Raw genomic sequence first — 18,076 nt, 5'->3', positions numbered from 1 at the left:
TCCCTGTAACCATATGCCCATTCAGCCTCAGCAGAGCATCTTGATGGACCTCTCTCCCAATCCCACATTGACACTGAGGGACTCCTAGGATTCGTTCTTGATCTGTGCCTCTTCATCGGTCAAAAAGCACAAGAAACTATTTCTGTGGGGAAAAGAGTGGAAAATAGTAGGAGGGACGGTGGGGAATGGGATGTGTGGAAGAAGTGGAAGTGGCAGGCAGAGGGGGGGGTGTGTGGGGGGGGGAGGGGGGAGGGGGAAGAAGGAAGGAGTTTTTAAAAAACACCAGTGAAAAATGGGTGCTTTTAAGAAAGAATGGAGCAGGGCTTGTTCTAGATTACAGCCCCACAACACCAGCCAAAGAGCACACATCTCTTTCAGCCATCTCACCTCAAGTCCCACACAAGAGAAATGCAGCTGAGGCTCTGGAAAAGTACTGAGGGAATACAGCATCATGGACACACTACCCTTCAGGCAAGACAGGAAACCACAGTCCTGTCTGTCCTCTCTCAAGTCCCATGGCATCATCACAGTGTAGAGCTCAGGGCTCTCTCAATATCCCTGTCTAGACTAATATTTAATTCTCAACTATTAGCTAGTCCATAATCACAGTTGTGTTGTGGGATCTTGCTGTGCACCCACTAGCTAAGCCAATTCCCAACACTGACCACACTTCATTATAGTAAACTTAGAAGTAGTAGTTATGTTTATCTTTAATAATTTGTATCCATCACTCAACCTCATACAATTTATGAATGTCCTCCATGCCCAGAGAAAATTGATAGAAGCTTTTACATTTATTATATTCTAAAATGGTTCCACCAATGACATACATTGCCATCTAGGGGTGACAGAATTAACCACAGGAAATTCCAGATTCTAGAAGTATTGATTTGAATTTTAAAAGAGTTTTTAATAAATCCAATTAAGTGTTGTAACAGTTTTTGAAAACAAAAATTGCATCCTAATGATGCTCATGCTCCTCCAAGTTGGCATAATCAACAAGCATTTAATAAAAAGCAAAAGGCTGCTGGAACTCAGTGGGTCAGGCAGAATATATGGAGGGAAATGGACGGTCGACGTTTACGTCGTCTTCATCTGGACTGATGTCTCCAAGTACCTAATAATAGGAGGGATGAACAAACTAACAGGAAATAGCAGAAAACTTCAGAATACCAACAACTTCAGAAAAGCAGGCATTTTACTGAATATACACTGAAGATAAACAATGTGGCTGGGAAGCATAGGAACAGAAAATATTGCAAACAACCCTTTTCAGGAATTGCTGCCAAGAAAGATATATTTTACTTACCTTTTCCTGATCATTATTCTGCTGTTTTCGTTCTGCAGGCTCCATAAACTCACAAATGGCAACTCAAAGGCATTCAGCTTTTTCAGCACTGGTCCAAGATGATGAAATTACAGACAACAAAAACAGTCATGAAGATGTCTCTTTCAATATATTATGTTAATACATCTAAACTGTATTAATGGAAATCTATAGTGGAGAGGTGGACCACATAGATAACTCTTAAACAATACAAATAGGCTCAATAGAAAAGTTGGGAGGCCACATACCACCCAAGAAAACAGATGCTCCACAGCTCAAGTTAACTGTTCTTTCTCCCATTACAAATGTTCTCTGCTCTTCCTTTGTTCTGATTTACAGACATAACTTCCACGCATGATTTCAAGAGGTTATTATCTTCCCCTCAGGAGGTCTCACTCAGTATTTTGATGAACAATAAATGTTAATTTGCCTCAGAGGAGGGAAAATCCCAATCTATTACATCAATAAAAGCTAACTTGGTTCAATGGATAAACTTCATTGCACCTTGCTGATTACAAATCCACATCCATCCCGCTAACCACATCCGACCTCAGCAGAGCATCTCGGTGGATCTCTCTCCCAATTCCAAGATTTTAAATGGCTTAAACACTGGGGAAGAGATTGATTTTAATGATGTTTTCCAAATTATCACTGAAGATTTGTAATGACCTTATGTACAGACATACATTTGGGACAGTCAGTACTAGTATTTCAGTTTGAAATTTGAACTCAGCACTGGGTTACTTATTGAAGATTTTTTTAAAAACTACAGATGCTGGAAATCTGAAATAAAAACAAAAATAAAATAGTTGCAAAACACTTAACAGGTCAGGCAGCTTCTGGGGAAAGAGAAACAGAGTTAACATTTCAGATCAAAGACTTTTCATCATAACTGTTTCTTTTTGTTTTCATGACTGAGTTACTCATATTTTCTAGTCACAGACTGGCAAGGTTAAGTCTGTTTAACAACATTCTCTGGTTACAGATGGGGAATTACTGTTACTCATCCAATTCAAAGCAATAGTGTACAGTGCTGACAGGACCTGCAATCATCTAAATGTGTAACGTTACAGTCATTTCAAACACAAATTGGGTTTACAGGCTAAAATTGCAAAAGGCCAATATCCATTATTAACCTGACTTTGTGCTAACGATGGATATAGGACTTAATGGCTTGCTCTTTTTTGCATGACCTGTATCATTTATGTTTAATTGTGACTACAGTACAAGAGTTGATGTAGGATTGAGGAATATTTGGAAGTGCAAGAACAGGAGTAGGCTGCACTACCCCTTGAGCCTGCTCAACCATTCAATAGGGTCACGGCTAATCCATTACCTCAAGCTCACTTTTTCACTTAATCCCTCGATTCCATTAGCATTCAAAAATCTATTGATCTCAGTATTGAATATATACAGTAAATGAAGTAGCTTCCATGACATCATGTGGTAGAGAAATCTGATGATTTAAAGCCTTCTGAGTAAGAAAATTTCTCATTTTAGTCATAGGTGTCTGATTGCTTATCCTGAAACAATGCTCCATCTTTCTAGACACTAACTGGAGGAAGAAGTCTCAGCATCTGCGCTGCCAAGCCCTCTCTGAATCTTGTATCCTTCAAATGAAACAACTCTTGTTCTTCTGAACTCCACTGAATGTGATATCATTGCTGAGAATGCAGGGCATTGAACGATAACATGACAAAACTGCTGTCTAAATTGGACCCACTAAGTTCAGAATATCCAAAGCTTGCCTGACACTTTTTGCTGGGGTTTTGCCAACTGAACTCCAATATTGGGTACCCAATGAAGTCTAGTCAGCACCTACATAGGGGAAGCCTATTCCCTGGATCTGACTAGCTAAACTTAGGCACAGGAACATTAAAACTATTTATTTCAGTAGAGAGGAATGGCTGTGAAGAACAATGGTAAGTATTATTCCATTTACATTGTTTTGAATTTGAATTTTTCTAATTGCTCATAAGTTTTTAATATTTGATAATAGCAATGATTTTGAATGTCTGGGAAATTGGTACCTTTTAAGAGGATGGGAGGTATTGGGGCCTTGATTCAGAAATTGGGTTTTTGGGACTGGGGGTGGAGACAGGAGCAGGGGTCAAAACCTGGACCAGTTGGAGAGGTTTTGGGGGGGGGAGGAGGTGGGGGGAAAAGAGATAGGTGTGAGGAGCTTCCCAAGGGAGAAGAGGGTATGAGTGGGTTCCTCACCTGGAGTAACACTCCTTGGTACAACATGCACTAATTTCTCCAGTAACAGTCCAAACGCAGTTACTCATAGTACTGCACCCTCTATTTGTAAGTGCATCTAACATGGAAAGTGCACCAATAAATACAAGAGATTTGCAACTGGAAGTGCCTGGTTAAATTTCTGGAAAATCATATTTCATTTCAGGGAGAATGAAAGAGACTTTCATATGTGTGGGGCTGAAAGAAAACTGATGACGCAACAGAATTTCTAGGCCATTGTCTTTTGAAAGAGGGAACGTTCATTTATGTAGTGGTGTTCATCATCTCTTTCAGGATTGTGTAAAACGTCTGACAGAGAAAAAGTGGAATGTTGGTTGGATAAATCTTGGCCAAGACACTAAAGAGCTGATTAGATAGAGTCGTACAGAGATGCCTCATGGAAACGGACCTTTTGGTCCACCTAGTCTGCTCTGACTACCAAGCCTCTGTTTTTACACCAATTGTAACCTAATACGTTTTATTCTTTCTACATTCCCATCAATTCATCCCAGATCCTACCACTCACCAACACACTACAGGGGAATTAGTGTCCAATTAACCTACCATGCTGCACAATTTTGGATGTGGGAGGAAACTAGAGCACCTGGACTAAACCCATGCAGTCACAGGGAGAATGTGCAAACAACACAAACACCACTGGAGGACATGATTGAACCTGGGTTTCTGGAGCTGAGGCAGCACCTTTACCATGATCTCCCAGAGTGAATGACAGGATTGCTTACATACACCAGAGATGGCAGACAAGCTTAGGTTTAATACCTTGGCTGGCAGCATTCCCTCATCTCCCATTTAACCATCATCCTGAATTGTGCGCTCAAGTCTCTGGGTCTAGAACTTGCTTCATTCTCAGAAGTGCAAAACTTTGCATTGAGACAAGGCAAGCACCAAAAATGAAGTGGGGTTTACAGAGGATGGAAAACAGGGGAGAAAGAAAGGGATTCTGGCAAATGTATTTGCAATAAGTACGTGTCAGCATATGTGCAGGAAGGAGCTCAAGGAGAGCGGTTTTGAAAGTTCTGCATTAGAATTGGTTAAGTAATCACATGCTAGACTCTCTCCATCATAATGATACAGATGCTCAAATATCAGTTCTTAAATCAATATGATAAAACTTAGCATACATGAATTGCAACTTATTCCCAAGTTTCACAAACAGCACAAATGTGGTGAAATTAAATTAATAGCTGCAGATGTACTGTTGAAAACTGAAGAATCCAAATATTGTCATCTCAATTTCTGCCTCTGAAAGCTCAAATTAAGTGAAGTAAAAATACACTTGAAAATACATTGCATTAACTGCAAGTACTCAAATAGCATACGAAAGCTAGGAAACATTGACTGCATTGAATAGTCTATTGCAATTAACAGCCAGACTTCAGTGAGGGAGCGGGTGAGGGGAGGAGGGGGTGAATAGGAAATCTTGGACCCTATGGAGTGAAATTAATTTGGAACTCACCAGAGTATCCTCCATTAGGATGTTCACAAATGAGATACAAGGCGAAGTATTCCAAAAATTGCCTCGACAGTTCAATTTCCTGGGCTGCAATCTTTAAAAAGCAAAACACCTCGTTACTGAAGAACATATGGTGCAAAAAAAAAAGCCATTTGAGGAATTAATAAAATTTAGACTCTCAATTAGTTTTTGCAAGGGAAACTTACTAAGTTATTAGGACACAGGTGGAGGCCATTCAGTCCATTGGGAGCAATCCCATCAGTGAGAAACAATGGCTAGATTGTTTGTAAGAGTTGATTTCAGTAATGTTCTGCAGTAAGTTAGGATAGGTAACACTTACCTGCATGAACACAATGGGTTAGATGTGTAGTAAATCTTGTGTGATTCTAACATATAAACAGTAAAAGCTTGGATATGAAGCAAGATGTTCAAACCAGCACCAAAGAGAGTCAGTAGGCCTTTGCTTATTATTTCTCCCTTTTCTGTCCCTTCCCATGACTTTCCAATGTTAGAAGGGCGTTGGGAGCATCCTCCAGCAGATTACCAGGCAAACATCCCCACTGACACTTGGGAATCCTTGGCTCACGACTGCTCAAAGTGGAGAAGGGGTGTTTGAAAAGGCACTGAGAACCTTGGGTCCAGGCATCAGGGGCACACAGAGGAGCGGCATAAACAGTGAAGGAAGCTCAACGCCTCCCAAACTACCCTACCATTGAAACCACCAAACTCCTCCTGTTCTACCTGTGGTTAAAAAAAATCTGCAGATCTTACATTGGCTTCATTGGTCACCTCAAGACTAGAAATGGAAGTAAATCATTGTCAATCCCAGTGTTCTGCTTAATAAGTAGTAAGACTAGGTTAACCCTGTTTCTGCCTCCATAGATGCTGGCTGACTTGCCGAGTATTTCCAGTGTTCTGCTTTTATTGCAGACTCTCGGTCCATATACATTTGGAATCCTTCTATTCAGACCAATCCATGAGCCCACACTGTCTGCAGGTCCTCATTGAAGGAGAAGACAAGGAATTCCTCTCTCCTTGAGTAGAGAGCTGTCATCATCATGTCAAGTATGCAGCGAGATATGGCATGTATCAAATGCTGTAGCCTGAAATGATCCTAAGGCTAAGAAGTTCAGGACCACCATGATCTCCATAGGCAGAGCAGTCTAGACACAGGTCTGTATGTCTCCATGTGTCAAGCTCTGCTTGCAGGAGGTGGCAAACATCAGCAACCATCTCTTTCCAAAGCCTTAGCCTCTGTATCTCTTACTCTGCGAACAGGTTGCGATATGAGCATTGCTCCCAGAAAACCGTTGGCAGACAGACCCTTCTTCACTTCTCTCCTCTAGCCTCCTCTCTCAATTCAGCCTTCACTTCAAGCCCTCTCCTACTGCTGGTTACACTGGTCAACTGCTACGTGTTAGCAAAAATATAGCTGCCTTCACCTCACTAAGTTTGAAGGGATCTAATATTCTGGCAGCTCCAAGGTGCAACCCTGCAGAGTAGAATGAGCTCTCCTCCAAGTCGGTCCTCAATAAATATGCTATCAAATAAGGACTCATTTAAATAGAACAGCAGCACTGGCATCAGACCCAATTCCCTGTGCATGGCCCACACTGTGGCCTGTTTAACAGAGCAGGCATCAAATGAGTACTACTCAACGATTGCTGCCACCACTACATGTGGCTGCATGTGGATGATGCGCACAGGACTGCACGATTCAGCATTGTATGGAATATCCAACAGACAATGATACTGCAGGCACGGTGGTGTAGTGGTTAGCGTTATGCTATTATAGCGCCAGCAGTCTGGGTTCAATTCCGGCCACTGTCTGTAAGGAGTTTGTACGTTCTCCCCGTGTCTGTGTATGTTTCCTCCGGGTGCTCCGGCTTCCTCCCACATTCCAAAGACGTACAGGTTAGGAAGTTGTGGGCATGCTATGTTGGCACCGGAAGCATGGCAACACTTGAGGGCTGCCCCCAGAACACTCTACACAAAAGATGTATTTCACTGTGTGTTTTGATGTACATGTGACCAATAAAGATATCTTGCAATGAGAATTGCAATGAACATTGCTCTTTTAATACATAAAAACCCTGTCCCACACAATGGACATTTAACGGAGGGCTAAGTCTTGTTATGAACCACATCATACTGATGGTGGAAAGCATGGATAAAGTGTATAGTATATGAATTGTGACTATAGAGCAGTAGTCCTCCAGTGCAAAACTGTCCTCAAACTAAATTAGACATCAGCAAAGATTGGACTCTGGTCATAAATAGCAAATGGAGGCACAGCCATCAAAGTTAAGACCATGTAATTTAACCCCAACACCTGACAAACACTGGGTTATAAACAGAACTGAAATACTCTAAGTGGTTCAGTGAGTTTATCCAAGGAGCTGCTGATTCATTCAGGTCATCTGGTCAGAGATTAGGTCACGGCCCCTGTTCCAAATAGCTAGACGGTGACCTCTATTGGAAGCGTGTGTACAGATTTCAATTAAGGACAGGATTAGGCTCCTTTATGACACTTGCTATGTGGCCCTGTTAACAATCTAATGAAAAGGCGGCACCTAACCAATCAAAAATTAGAACACAGACTATCATTCTTTCCCCAGCCCAAATGGCACAGTGTTGTTGGGGGGGAATAAAGGTCTCACTCATTGATTAAGAATTTTGGCCAATTGCCTCATTAACACAAAGCTGCAAACAAAAAAAATCAGGCATTGGGCTTTTCCACCAAACTACAGAAATCGCGACCAGTCCAAAAACTCTAAAAAAAATTATAAAGCAATCACTTTTCATAACACATTAAATGCTACAGAAGTAACACATCATAGATGGACCACTCATTCTGCTTAATATTCACTGCCTTTCAGAAATAACATTACCTTCCCTTCCCTCTTCTCTCCCATCACCCCCACCCAACAGGCTTGGTAAAATTCCCAATGACGCACAAATGTGATGGTCGTGGAGCTTTGCTTCCCAGTGTGCCACACGACTCGTTGACCCTGCCCAGCCAGGAGAGGCCAAGGGTCAAACGAAGCCGCCTTTTGCTACCATGAACTCAGCACGAACTAAGCACTGAACCCAGCACCAAGTTGGTTTGGCACAGCATTCTGTCAGACAGTAAATGATAAGCCGAACTCTGCATACATTTCCAAATGACATGGAAGGAGGGCAATCAGCCCATCAAGTCAAATATGCAAACAAATAGAGACCGACTTACATGGAGCAGGTGCTCTGCTTCTGCCTGTCATCAGACCCAATTCCCTGTGCATGGCCCACACTGTGGTCCATTTGACTGGGCAGGCTTCAAATGAGCACTGCTCAAGGATTGCTGTGAGCACTACATGTGGCTGATGCGCATTGTACTGCACGATTCAACACTGAATGGAAGATACTGGTTCACAGAACATTTCCATTTCCCCCACTAATTTATCTTGTAATCCATTCTCCCCATGTTCCTATTATCTCTATCACCTACCTACAACAGGGGCAATTTACAGTGGCCAATTAACCTCTGAATCCATACAAGACCATAGACATAGGAGCAGAATTAGGCCATTTGGCCTATCGAGTCTGCTCTGCCTTTCAAGCATGGCTGAGTTATTTTTCCCTCTCAACCCCATTCTCCTGCTTTTTCCCTGAAACCTTTGCCGCCCTTACTAACCACGAACCTATCAACCTCCACTTTAAATACAACTTGGCCTCCACAGCTGTCTGTAGCAATCAATTCCACAAATTCACCACCCTCTTACTAAAGAAATTCCTCCTCATCTCTGTTCTAAAAGGGATGTCCTTCTATTCTGAGGCTGTGCCCTCTGGTCCTAGACTCTCCCACTACTGTAAACATCCTCTCGACATCCACTCTATCCAGGCCTTTCAATATTCGGTAGGTTTCAATAAGATCCCCCCTCATCCTTCTAAACTGCAGCAAGTACAGGCCTAGAGCCATCAAATGCTCCTCGTATATTAACCCTTTCATTCCCAGGATCATTCTTGTAAACCTCCTCTGGACCCTCTCCAATGCCAGCACATCCTTCCTTAGATATGGGGCCCAAAACTGTTTATAATGCTCCAAATGTGGTTTGAACAATGCCTCAGCATTACATCCTTGCTTTTATATCCTAGTCCTCTCTAAACGAATGCTAACATTGCATTTGCCTTCCTTACTACTGACTCAACCTGCAAGTTAACCTTTAGGGAATCCTGCAGTAGGACTCCCAAGTCCCTTTGCACCTCCAATTTCTGAATTCACTTCCCATTTAGAAAATAGTCTACGCCTTTATTCCTTCTACCAAAGTGCATGACCGTACACTTCCAAACGCTGTATTCCATCTGCCACTTCTTTGCCCATTCTCCTAACCTGTCAAGTCCTTCTGCACACAGGGCTCACAGGGAGAATGTGCAAAGTCTACACAGACAGCACCGGAGGTTAGGATCAAACCCGGGTTGCTGTAGCTGTGAGGCAGCAGCTCTACTAGCTCTGCAACTGTGATACCCAGCGAGTCAGGCAGCATCTATGGAGAGAGAAACAAAGTTAACTTTTCAGGCCAACAACTTCTCGTCAGAACCCTGCCATCAGATAGGGCTGTGCTCCACATTTTGTTCTTCAAAGGTTAGTGAAACAGTAGCTGGCTTTTTAAGATCTTAACTCAATATATTAGGGGTATGTTTTGTAACAAAGTTGATACTGACTGCGCTTTTGATTCAAAGGAGTACACACCAATAATTCAGCTCAATCATCTAAATATCCAACTATCATTTTTGTTTAAAAGTGGAGATAAACTGTGGTAAAAATGACTCCTGACTAAACAAATATTGGTAGGCCCTATTAATCAGTGTCTCAGATCAAACAGGAACAGCTATTTAAAAGAACAGTTGAGTAATATAAACACTGCAGATCAGGTTCTGGACAAACCTGCTTAATCAAATCTATTGGTTTAATTAAAAACAGAACTGTGGAAAATTTAACACAGATCCATAAATTGTATTTATGTTGTTGGTGTTTTTCAATCTATCACCTTACCTACAAAAACAAAAGCCTGGACAATCTCATCACCCTGGACCTCTTGAAGGGTAAATAAGAAGAAACCATCTCCAGTGGTAGTAGAGGGGTCAGTAACCACAGGATACAGAATCAAGTGGTTGGAAAAAGAACCAGTGGCAATGTTGGGAAACAGTTTTTTAGTATACATACACAGCAATGTGCTGTGCTCTGGAATCCATCTGAAAGGGCAGATTCAACAGTTGTGGACCTGGATGAATATTTGTAGGCAAATATTTGCAGTGTTATGGTGAAAGAGCAAGAGGTGGGACTAATTCGAGAGCTCAGTCAAAAAGATGGCTTCAGTTTAGGCAATTTCCAATGCAATCAAAGATGATTTGCTTCCACTCCAGTTGTTGTGGATTCTGAAGCTGCTGATAAGGGCAATATGGGAACTGCAAGCTCTTCCACAGAGGGAGCTGATAGAGTGGGTTGTACCTTGGGATGTTGTTTGCACCTTCCACTGTCTGTGAGCAGCCTCCTTGTGATCTCGTCATAGCAACTCAAGGTGTAGAGCGTCTTCCCAGATACTCCTTCTCCAGCTTGGGTGTTACAAGTCAGGGATTCCCACTAGTCAATGAGGATGTTAAATCTTTTCAAGGAGACCTTAAGACTATCCTGGAAACTTTTTCTATGACCACCTAGAAATTGTGTGCCGTGATGGAGCATAGAGCAGAACGTTTGTTTTGGGAGTCTGGTGCTAGACACATGGACAACGCGAGCCACTCACCAGAGCTGACAGAGTGTGATCAGAACCACAATGAGGGACGGTTAGCATGGAAGAGGTCACTGACATTGGTTTGCCTATCTTGCCAATGAACTGGGAGAATTTTGCAACATTGGCACAGATAAACACTGCAAAATCTTTCCTCAATGAATCACCAAACAGTTTTAGGCTTGTCCCTTCTAAAGTGTCTCGTCAACAATCATTGCATTTTAGACCAAGCGGCAACAAATCAAAGCATTTTGGAAAGTCAAACCAGTGTAAGATTTGTACTATGAATGGTAGGGCACTAGGGAGTGTAATGGAACAGAGTACAGGTGCATGGTTCATTGAAAGCAGTGTCACAGGTAGACAGGGTGGTGTAAAAGGGGTTTAGCACGCTGGCCTTCATCAGTCAGGGCACTGAGTATAGGAGCTGGGACATTATTTTGCAGTTGTACAAATCATTGGTGAGGCCGCACTTGGAGCACTGTGTACAGTTTTGGTCACCCTGTTAATTGAAAGATGTGGTTAAACTGGAAAGAGCGCAGAAAAGATTTACGAGGGCATTGCCAGGACTAGAGGGCCTGAGTTATAGGGAGAGGTTGGCCAGGCTAGGTCTTTATTCCTTGGAACGTAGGAGAATGAGGGATGACCTTATAGAATGACCTTATAGGGGGCATAGGTTTAGGATGAGAGTGGAAAGATTTAAAACGAACCTGGGGGACAAGATTTTCATGCTGATGGTGGTGAGCATATGGAACGAGCTGCCAGAGGAAGTGGTTGAACAGACACAACAGTATTGTTTAAGAAGCACTTGGATAGGTATATGAAGGGGAGAGGCCTGGAGACATATGGGCCGGACTCAGGAAGTTGGGACTAGGAGGTGGGCACCGTGGTCAGCATGGACTCATTGAGCCGAAGGGCCTGTATCCGTGCTGTATTGCTCCATGAATAAGTGGAAGTTCCGTAGGACTCATGACAAAACTTCATACCAACACAACTGCTTAGTCTGAAGAACACATTGATGGTTCCCAGCATAAAAGTTCCTTTTCCATTTAAAAACAAGTCACCATCTGCTTAACATGCAAATCATGTACACAAGTCTAATCCAGCAGATAGTCAAAGCCTCCCAATAACTGAATTTGATTAGTAGAAAACTTGACTTGGCATTGGTATCTGTTTTTATGTTGACAGCTCTCCAATTGCATAGCTGGATCATTATTTCATGTATTACAGAAGAACAAATACAATGAGATCACCCACTGAGTTGCTAGAGGACATGTACCATATGGTATGATAACAAACCATACAAAGTAAAAAGACTTGTGTTTAAATAGCACCTTTTATAACTTTGGGATATTCCACAGTGCTCTACAGTTAGTTAAGCAGTTTGAAAGTATAGTCGCTATTGTAATAGTGGAAACACAGCAATCAACCTCCATCCAGCAAGGCCCCACAAATGACAGTTCAGTAATAGCCAGATAATCCCAGTTAGTAATGTTGATTTAGCAATAAATATTGGCCAGGACACCAGAGAGAACTTTACTCCTCTTCAAAATGTTGTCATGAGACTTTTTTTTAAATCCAGAGGAGGGAGCAGCCAAAGGTCTCTGTTTAATGAGTTTTATCTTACTGCAACACTGTCAGTACAGGCGAGGGAGCTCGTGGGTTCGCTTACTGCTGAGAAAGTATGGAGGTTATTTTAGTCATTTTCCGATCCTATTGAGCTATGCAATATTCATTTCTCCACCCACATATATACAAAGAAGAAAATTTACCGCTAGCATCCTCTCTGCAGAGTCACATGTATGGGTGTTAATTAGAAGCTTTGTTCCATCTGCAAGTAGAATCTCCAAGAGGATAGCTCGAGGATGAATTTTAAATGTTTCCTGCAATGAAAATTACAAAAACTTCAGTGGTGTTCTGGTATTGAATGTACAGAGGAAGGCTTTCATATTTCTTCCAAGTGATTACATTTCAACAATATAACAGCCAGGATTGCACTTAAACATTGGACTGGATCTTGCTGGACCTGACCCACTGATCTCAATGACCTTCAACATTCTCAAATTAGGTGGCAAGGTCTCATCAACGACTCTCTCTCAGGCAGCAAAATGCAGAAGCCCCACCCGCAGAAAACTAATGACAGACTTTGACAGGAGACAAAGCTGGGGTGGAGTTTGGCCTTATGTCAAAGCTGTCAGGGACTTGAATATTATTTAGATGTCTCTGAAACCCAGACACATTTAAAAGCAAGTGAAATTGAACCAAATGATTAAAAAAATAACTTTGACCCACCGGGTCTGTGCCAACCATCAACCTGTTTGTACAATTCTGTTTACACTAATCCTACTATAATCCTATTTTGTTTTCTCCACATTCCCATCATTTTCCCGCCAGATTCTACCACTCATCTACACACTAGGAGCAATTTACAGTGGCCATTTAACCTACCAACCCACACATCTTTGGCATGTGGGAGGAAACCGAAGCAGCTGGAGGAATCCCATGTGGTAACAGGAGGAACATGCAAACTCCTCACAGACAGCATCCGAGGTTAGGATTGAACCTAGGTCGCTGGAGCTCTGAGGAAGCAGCTTTACCAGCTGCATCACTGCACCACCCCATTAACTAGTTCAAACCAGATGTCAAGCAGTGTCATTTCCCAGATAACCCACCCTCGACCAAACAAACTGAATTCCAACCAACCTTAACGGAATCTTCAATTATGGATTAACCTAATTAATTTCAGCACATGCAGGAACTCTGGCCTTCACAAACAGTGGGTTCAGATTAGTGGCGGTAGGGTGATTGGGGAAAGTGGGATTAAGAAGACCTGAAACTCAAACCCAACCCCCTTGTTTCTGGTTTTGACAAAGATGGCGACCGGAAAGGTGAAGGCCAATCCGCTTAATTAAAAATTATGAACCAACGCATCTCAGAAAATCCTTGGATGGCACATTTTCCGGGCCTTGGGACCAATTGCTGAAAGGTGGGGGCAAGGACCACTTTGTGGAAGAGGCAAGTGTTTTTCTCTGTGAACTAGGGGAGGCAGAACTGACTCCCTCCTCCCCTGCAGTATCACCAACCATCCTCAAGATCCAGTCCCACGCCCTCATGCGACCCCATCACCATGACTTGATGGTCCTAGATTAGAACCCCCTTCCCACCAAACTCAACTCCCACCACTCTATCGCTACTCCAGCAGCAGTTTCCCCTCCTGATTTTCAGCTTCCTCCAGATCATTTCCCATCCCAACTCTAACAGGGAGTCTCCAGAGAAAAAGAGATACATATTGTGGAGTTCAAGCTCCTTACACGCAAGGGAAGCAGCCAACCTCCTTCTCCACCCAAAAATCCAGTCCTGGTTAAGACTGAAGGGCAAGAATCAGTAATGCATACTTCAATCATCTTTAATAAAACACATTACCATTATATTTGTATTAATTCCAATGATCCCTCCAAATTCTTCTTAAATTGTCTTAATAGCAATATTTCTTGCTATTCCATCTCACAAGAACACAGGAAGATAGGAGCAGCCTTTGGCCATCTGGTCCCTCAAGCCTGCCCTACTATTCAATATAATCATGGCAGATCTACCCCTAGGCCTCAACTCCTCTTCTGTTCCAGTTCCCCATAACCCTCAATTCACAAATCTTTCAAAAATGTATCTAACCCCACCTTAAATACTTCTGATGATTCAACCTCCACAACTTTCTGGTAGAGAATTCCACCCTCTGCAAAAAGACAATGCAATCTCATTATAATTGTCTTTTATTTTCATAGCAACAGGAGCTGGCATGCATGTTCAAGCCTGTTTCCACTGCTGAATCAATCACAACTAGTCCAACCCTAGTTATCGGCCATGGATCAATGCTTACCTAGTAAAAGTCTATAAATCTCAGTTCCAAAACTTTCACCTTGTGAGGGTGTTGGGGAGGATGGGTGGGGGTGGGGCACGGAGGGAGTAAATGTTCCAGGTTCATACTACCCTTCGAGTGACACAGTACATCTTGACATCACTACACACAACCAGACTCCAACTTTAATGTTATGACCACTTTGTTCTTAACTCCTCCATAACAGAAAATGACTTCTTCCCAATTTCCACACTAATCACCTCAATATGAGATGTTGCTCCTCCATATTCCCATACATTCCAACACCTCAGATTCCGTCTTGGTAGTCTCCAATCTGACAGCATCAAAATCGATTTCTCTAGCTTCTGGTAACCCCTCCCCTCTGTTTCTCCCTCCTTCCCCCCCCCCTTTGTTTTTCCTCATTCCTGTGGCCTCCTCACCCCTTCCCTTTCCCCTCCCCCACCCTCACAACCTGCCCATCACCTCCCTCTGGTCCCCCACCTCCTTCCCTTTATTCCATGGTCTACTGTCCTCTCCCATCAGATTCCTTCTTCAGCCCTTTGCCTCTTCCACATATCACCTCCTAGCTTTCATTCCCCCCTCCCCCACCCACCTACCTTCCCCTCTCACCTGGACTCACCCATCACCTCCCAGCCTGTGCTCCTCCCCCTACCTTTTTATTCTGGCTTCTGCCCACTTCCTTTCCAGTCCTGATGAAGGGCCTCAACCTGAAACATTGACTGTTTATTTCCCTCCATAGATGCTGCCTGACCTGCTGAGTTCCTCCAACATTTTGTGTGTATTGCTCCAGATCCCAGCATCTGCAGAATCTTTCGTGTCTCCATTAATGGAAGAAATACTGTTTCAAAACTTCAACTGATTTACCTTTTGTTGCTGGCATTAAACTTATTGGGGGAGGGGAGATAAAGCTAAATGTACGTTAAACCCAAGAAAGGTGTTTTCTTAAAAATGAAGTTCTCAGTAATGGGAAATGGCTTATATCCAATGTGGTTTATGCAGTGATTTTTATGGTATAAACCAAAACTACCCCACAGCCTCTGAAGACTGTGTCTCAGGATGAGCTAAAGTTAGCCATTAATCAGCTCAGCAAGTACAAATGTTGTAAACCTTACTGCACAAACACAATTCACAGACTGAATCTTTAATTATGATTTAATATGTCATAATCATTTAAGTTTTCATTCATTTGCCCCATATAAATAAATCAATCATTGAATAACTCTGGGGTGTTGGAGACTGAGGGAACACCTGATAGAAGTTTATAAAATAATGAGAGGCATAGATAGGGCAGATAGTCAGAGTCATTTTCCTGGGGTAGAAATGTCAAATACTAGCAGGTATAGCTTTAAGGTGAGGGGGGAGTTTAAGGGAGATGTGCGGGACAAGATTTTTTTTGATACAGAGAGTGGTGGGTGCCCGGAATGCACTGCCAGAGGTGGTGGTGGAAGCAGACATGATAGTAGCGTTTAAGAGGCACTTAGATAGGCAGATGACCATGAAGGGATATGGATCATGTGGGGGCAGCTGGGATTAGTTTCATTTCATTTAGCATCATGGTCGACACAGACATCGTGGGCTGAAGGGCCTGTTCCTGTTCAGTACTGTTCTGTGTTCTAACTAAAATACATAGTGTCATGTGAAAGAACATTATTCTATTCACTGATATGCCAAACAGAACATAATACATTATCCAGTCATTTCAGTTAATGATTCATCACACTGAGAATACATGAAGCATTATCTATTTGACAAGTTATATAGCCTTGTAAGTTACATTATAATAGATGTGGCCGTGTAGATACTGGATGCATTAGTTAACAATCTTCCAAAATTCCCTCAACTCTGGAATGGTCTCAATTGACAAGTTAGCAAGTATAATCCTTTATTTTTGAATAAAAAATAAGGATAAGTAAGTGCAGACTTACTTTAATAATAAGACACTTTGAATGTACAGCAGAGTTAAAAAGCAGAGAAAGCAGAGTTAAAGTGTTCTTATAGAAAGAAAACAAAGTTTGATTTTAAAAAAGGCATTTTGTAAGAAATGATGAAGTTTTCTGGGGACTGTCACCACTGTGAAGGACTCCAGTAGCCATTTCCTCCCCGGTGTGTCATCACTTCTGGTGACTGCTCAGCTTCTGGAACATGACGTACTCAGGAATTGTGATGAAGGAATACAGGACCATTGCTGAAAGGTATCATTCTTCATGTACGACGACACCAAATTGTTGTTTGACCAGTCTGACAGTCAAATTCAGGCACATCCCCAGAGTTTGGAAGTGGACATTGTGGGTCAGCCTTATTGGATGTGGCTTTGTCAGATGTCTAGGTCAACGCTGTGTGGTTAGTTCCAATTTTTGTAGTTGTTTCTGACAACTAAGTGATTTGCTGGGCTATTTCAGAGTCTAGTTAAGACAAACACATTGCTACTACTGTGAAGTCACAGGTCCTGACAGGGAATAACCGCAGCTTTCATTCCATAAAGGACTTGTTGGTTAACTAGATGGAATTTTAAAGACGAAGCAGTAATTTCATTCTGGTATTAATTAGTCTGGATCATTTAATAAACTTAAATTAAATCCAACAACTACCTTGGTGGTATTTGAATTCCTTTGTCCAAATGAGCTGGGCTGATCAATAGCCCAGAGCATAACCACCATCCATGTAAATTCAAGGCACAGCCTCTTACAATAAAAAGTACTGTAAACTCGGAGCAGGTCAGTTGACTGTTTCTCTTCCCACAGATGCTGCCTGACCTGCTGAGAGTTCCCAGTATTTTCTGTTTACATTTACATTTTACAGCATTTACATTTTCTTGATTTTCTTTGATTGCCTTGTTCAATCCTATGAATTTGGGAGAGAATCTTTTCGGTACACATACATTGAGTGAAACACAGTGTATACATTTACTGTAACCTTGCATTGGACAAAATGCTAAATTTAAGAATAGGAAATCTGAAATTTTTCCATACCTGCTGCGCTTTCTTTAATAAAGTGGTGAATATTTCACTGGCAGATATAACAGGATCCTCTCCAACTGTAAAAGCAGGAATATGGATGTTCAGCATTTGTTTATAATCACAATTATAAAACCAAAAATATAAATTACTCACCAGCTTTACATATCTGATAACAGAGAAATAGGTTGCAATGAAAAGTTCATTGAAAATTGAAGAACTACATTGCTTTGGAAAATAAGGTCTATTCAGCTTCTTGAAGAAAACATCCACATAAATATTCCGATGGTAGATCATTGTCTTGAATGCTTGCCTCTGTTCCACTCTCCATAGATACTGCCTGGTCCATTGAATAGATCCAACATTTTTTGTTTTTATTTCTACATTAATATCTTCGGGTTGGACACTGCAAATTGTGCTCTGGGAAAATCTCCCTCAACCAGATGA

General features: G+C 42.0%; 1 protein-coding gene across 3 annotated transcripts in view; it reads right to left on the bottom strand.

Annotated features, from left to right (window-relative positions):
• Window positions 1–18,076, bottom strand: part of LOC127574461 (sorting nexin-31-like) — a 92,837-nt gene that overhangs the window by 59,801 nt on the left and 14,960 nt on the right. For all 3 annotated transcript variants that reach the window (XM_052023479.1, XM_052023480.1, XM_052023481.1), the window contains 4 exons: window positions 17,645–17,709; window positions 12,574–12,684; window positions 5,043–5,133; window positions 1,310–1,397 (listed from right to left, as the gene is read on the bottom strand). In XM_052023479.1, coding sequence (XP_051879439.1) covers window positions 1,310–1,397; window positions 5,043–5,133; window positions 12,574–12,684; window positions 17,645–17,709 — 355 coding nt within the window. The remainder of the gene's footprint in view (window positions 1–1,309; window positions 1,398–5,042; window positions 5,134–12,573; window positions 12,685–17,644; window positions 17,710–18,076) is intronic.

This window comes from Pristis pectinata, chromosome 9 (assembly GCF_009764475.1).
Source record: "Pristis pectinata isolate sPriPec2 chromosome 9, sPriPec2.1.pri, whole genome shotgun sequence".
NCBI classification, from domain to species: Eukaryota; Metazoa; Chordata; class Chondrichthyes; order Rhinopristiformes; family Pristidae; genus Pristis; species Pristis pectinata.
Note: the sequence above shows the minus strand (reverse complement) of the source record. Positions and strands in the feature narration are given on the sequence as shown.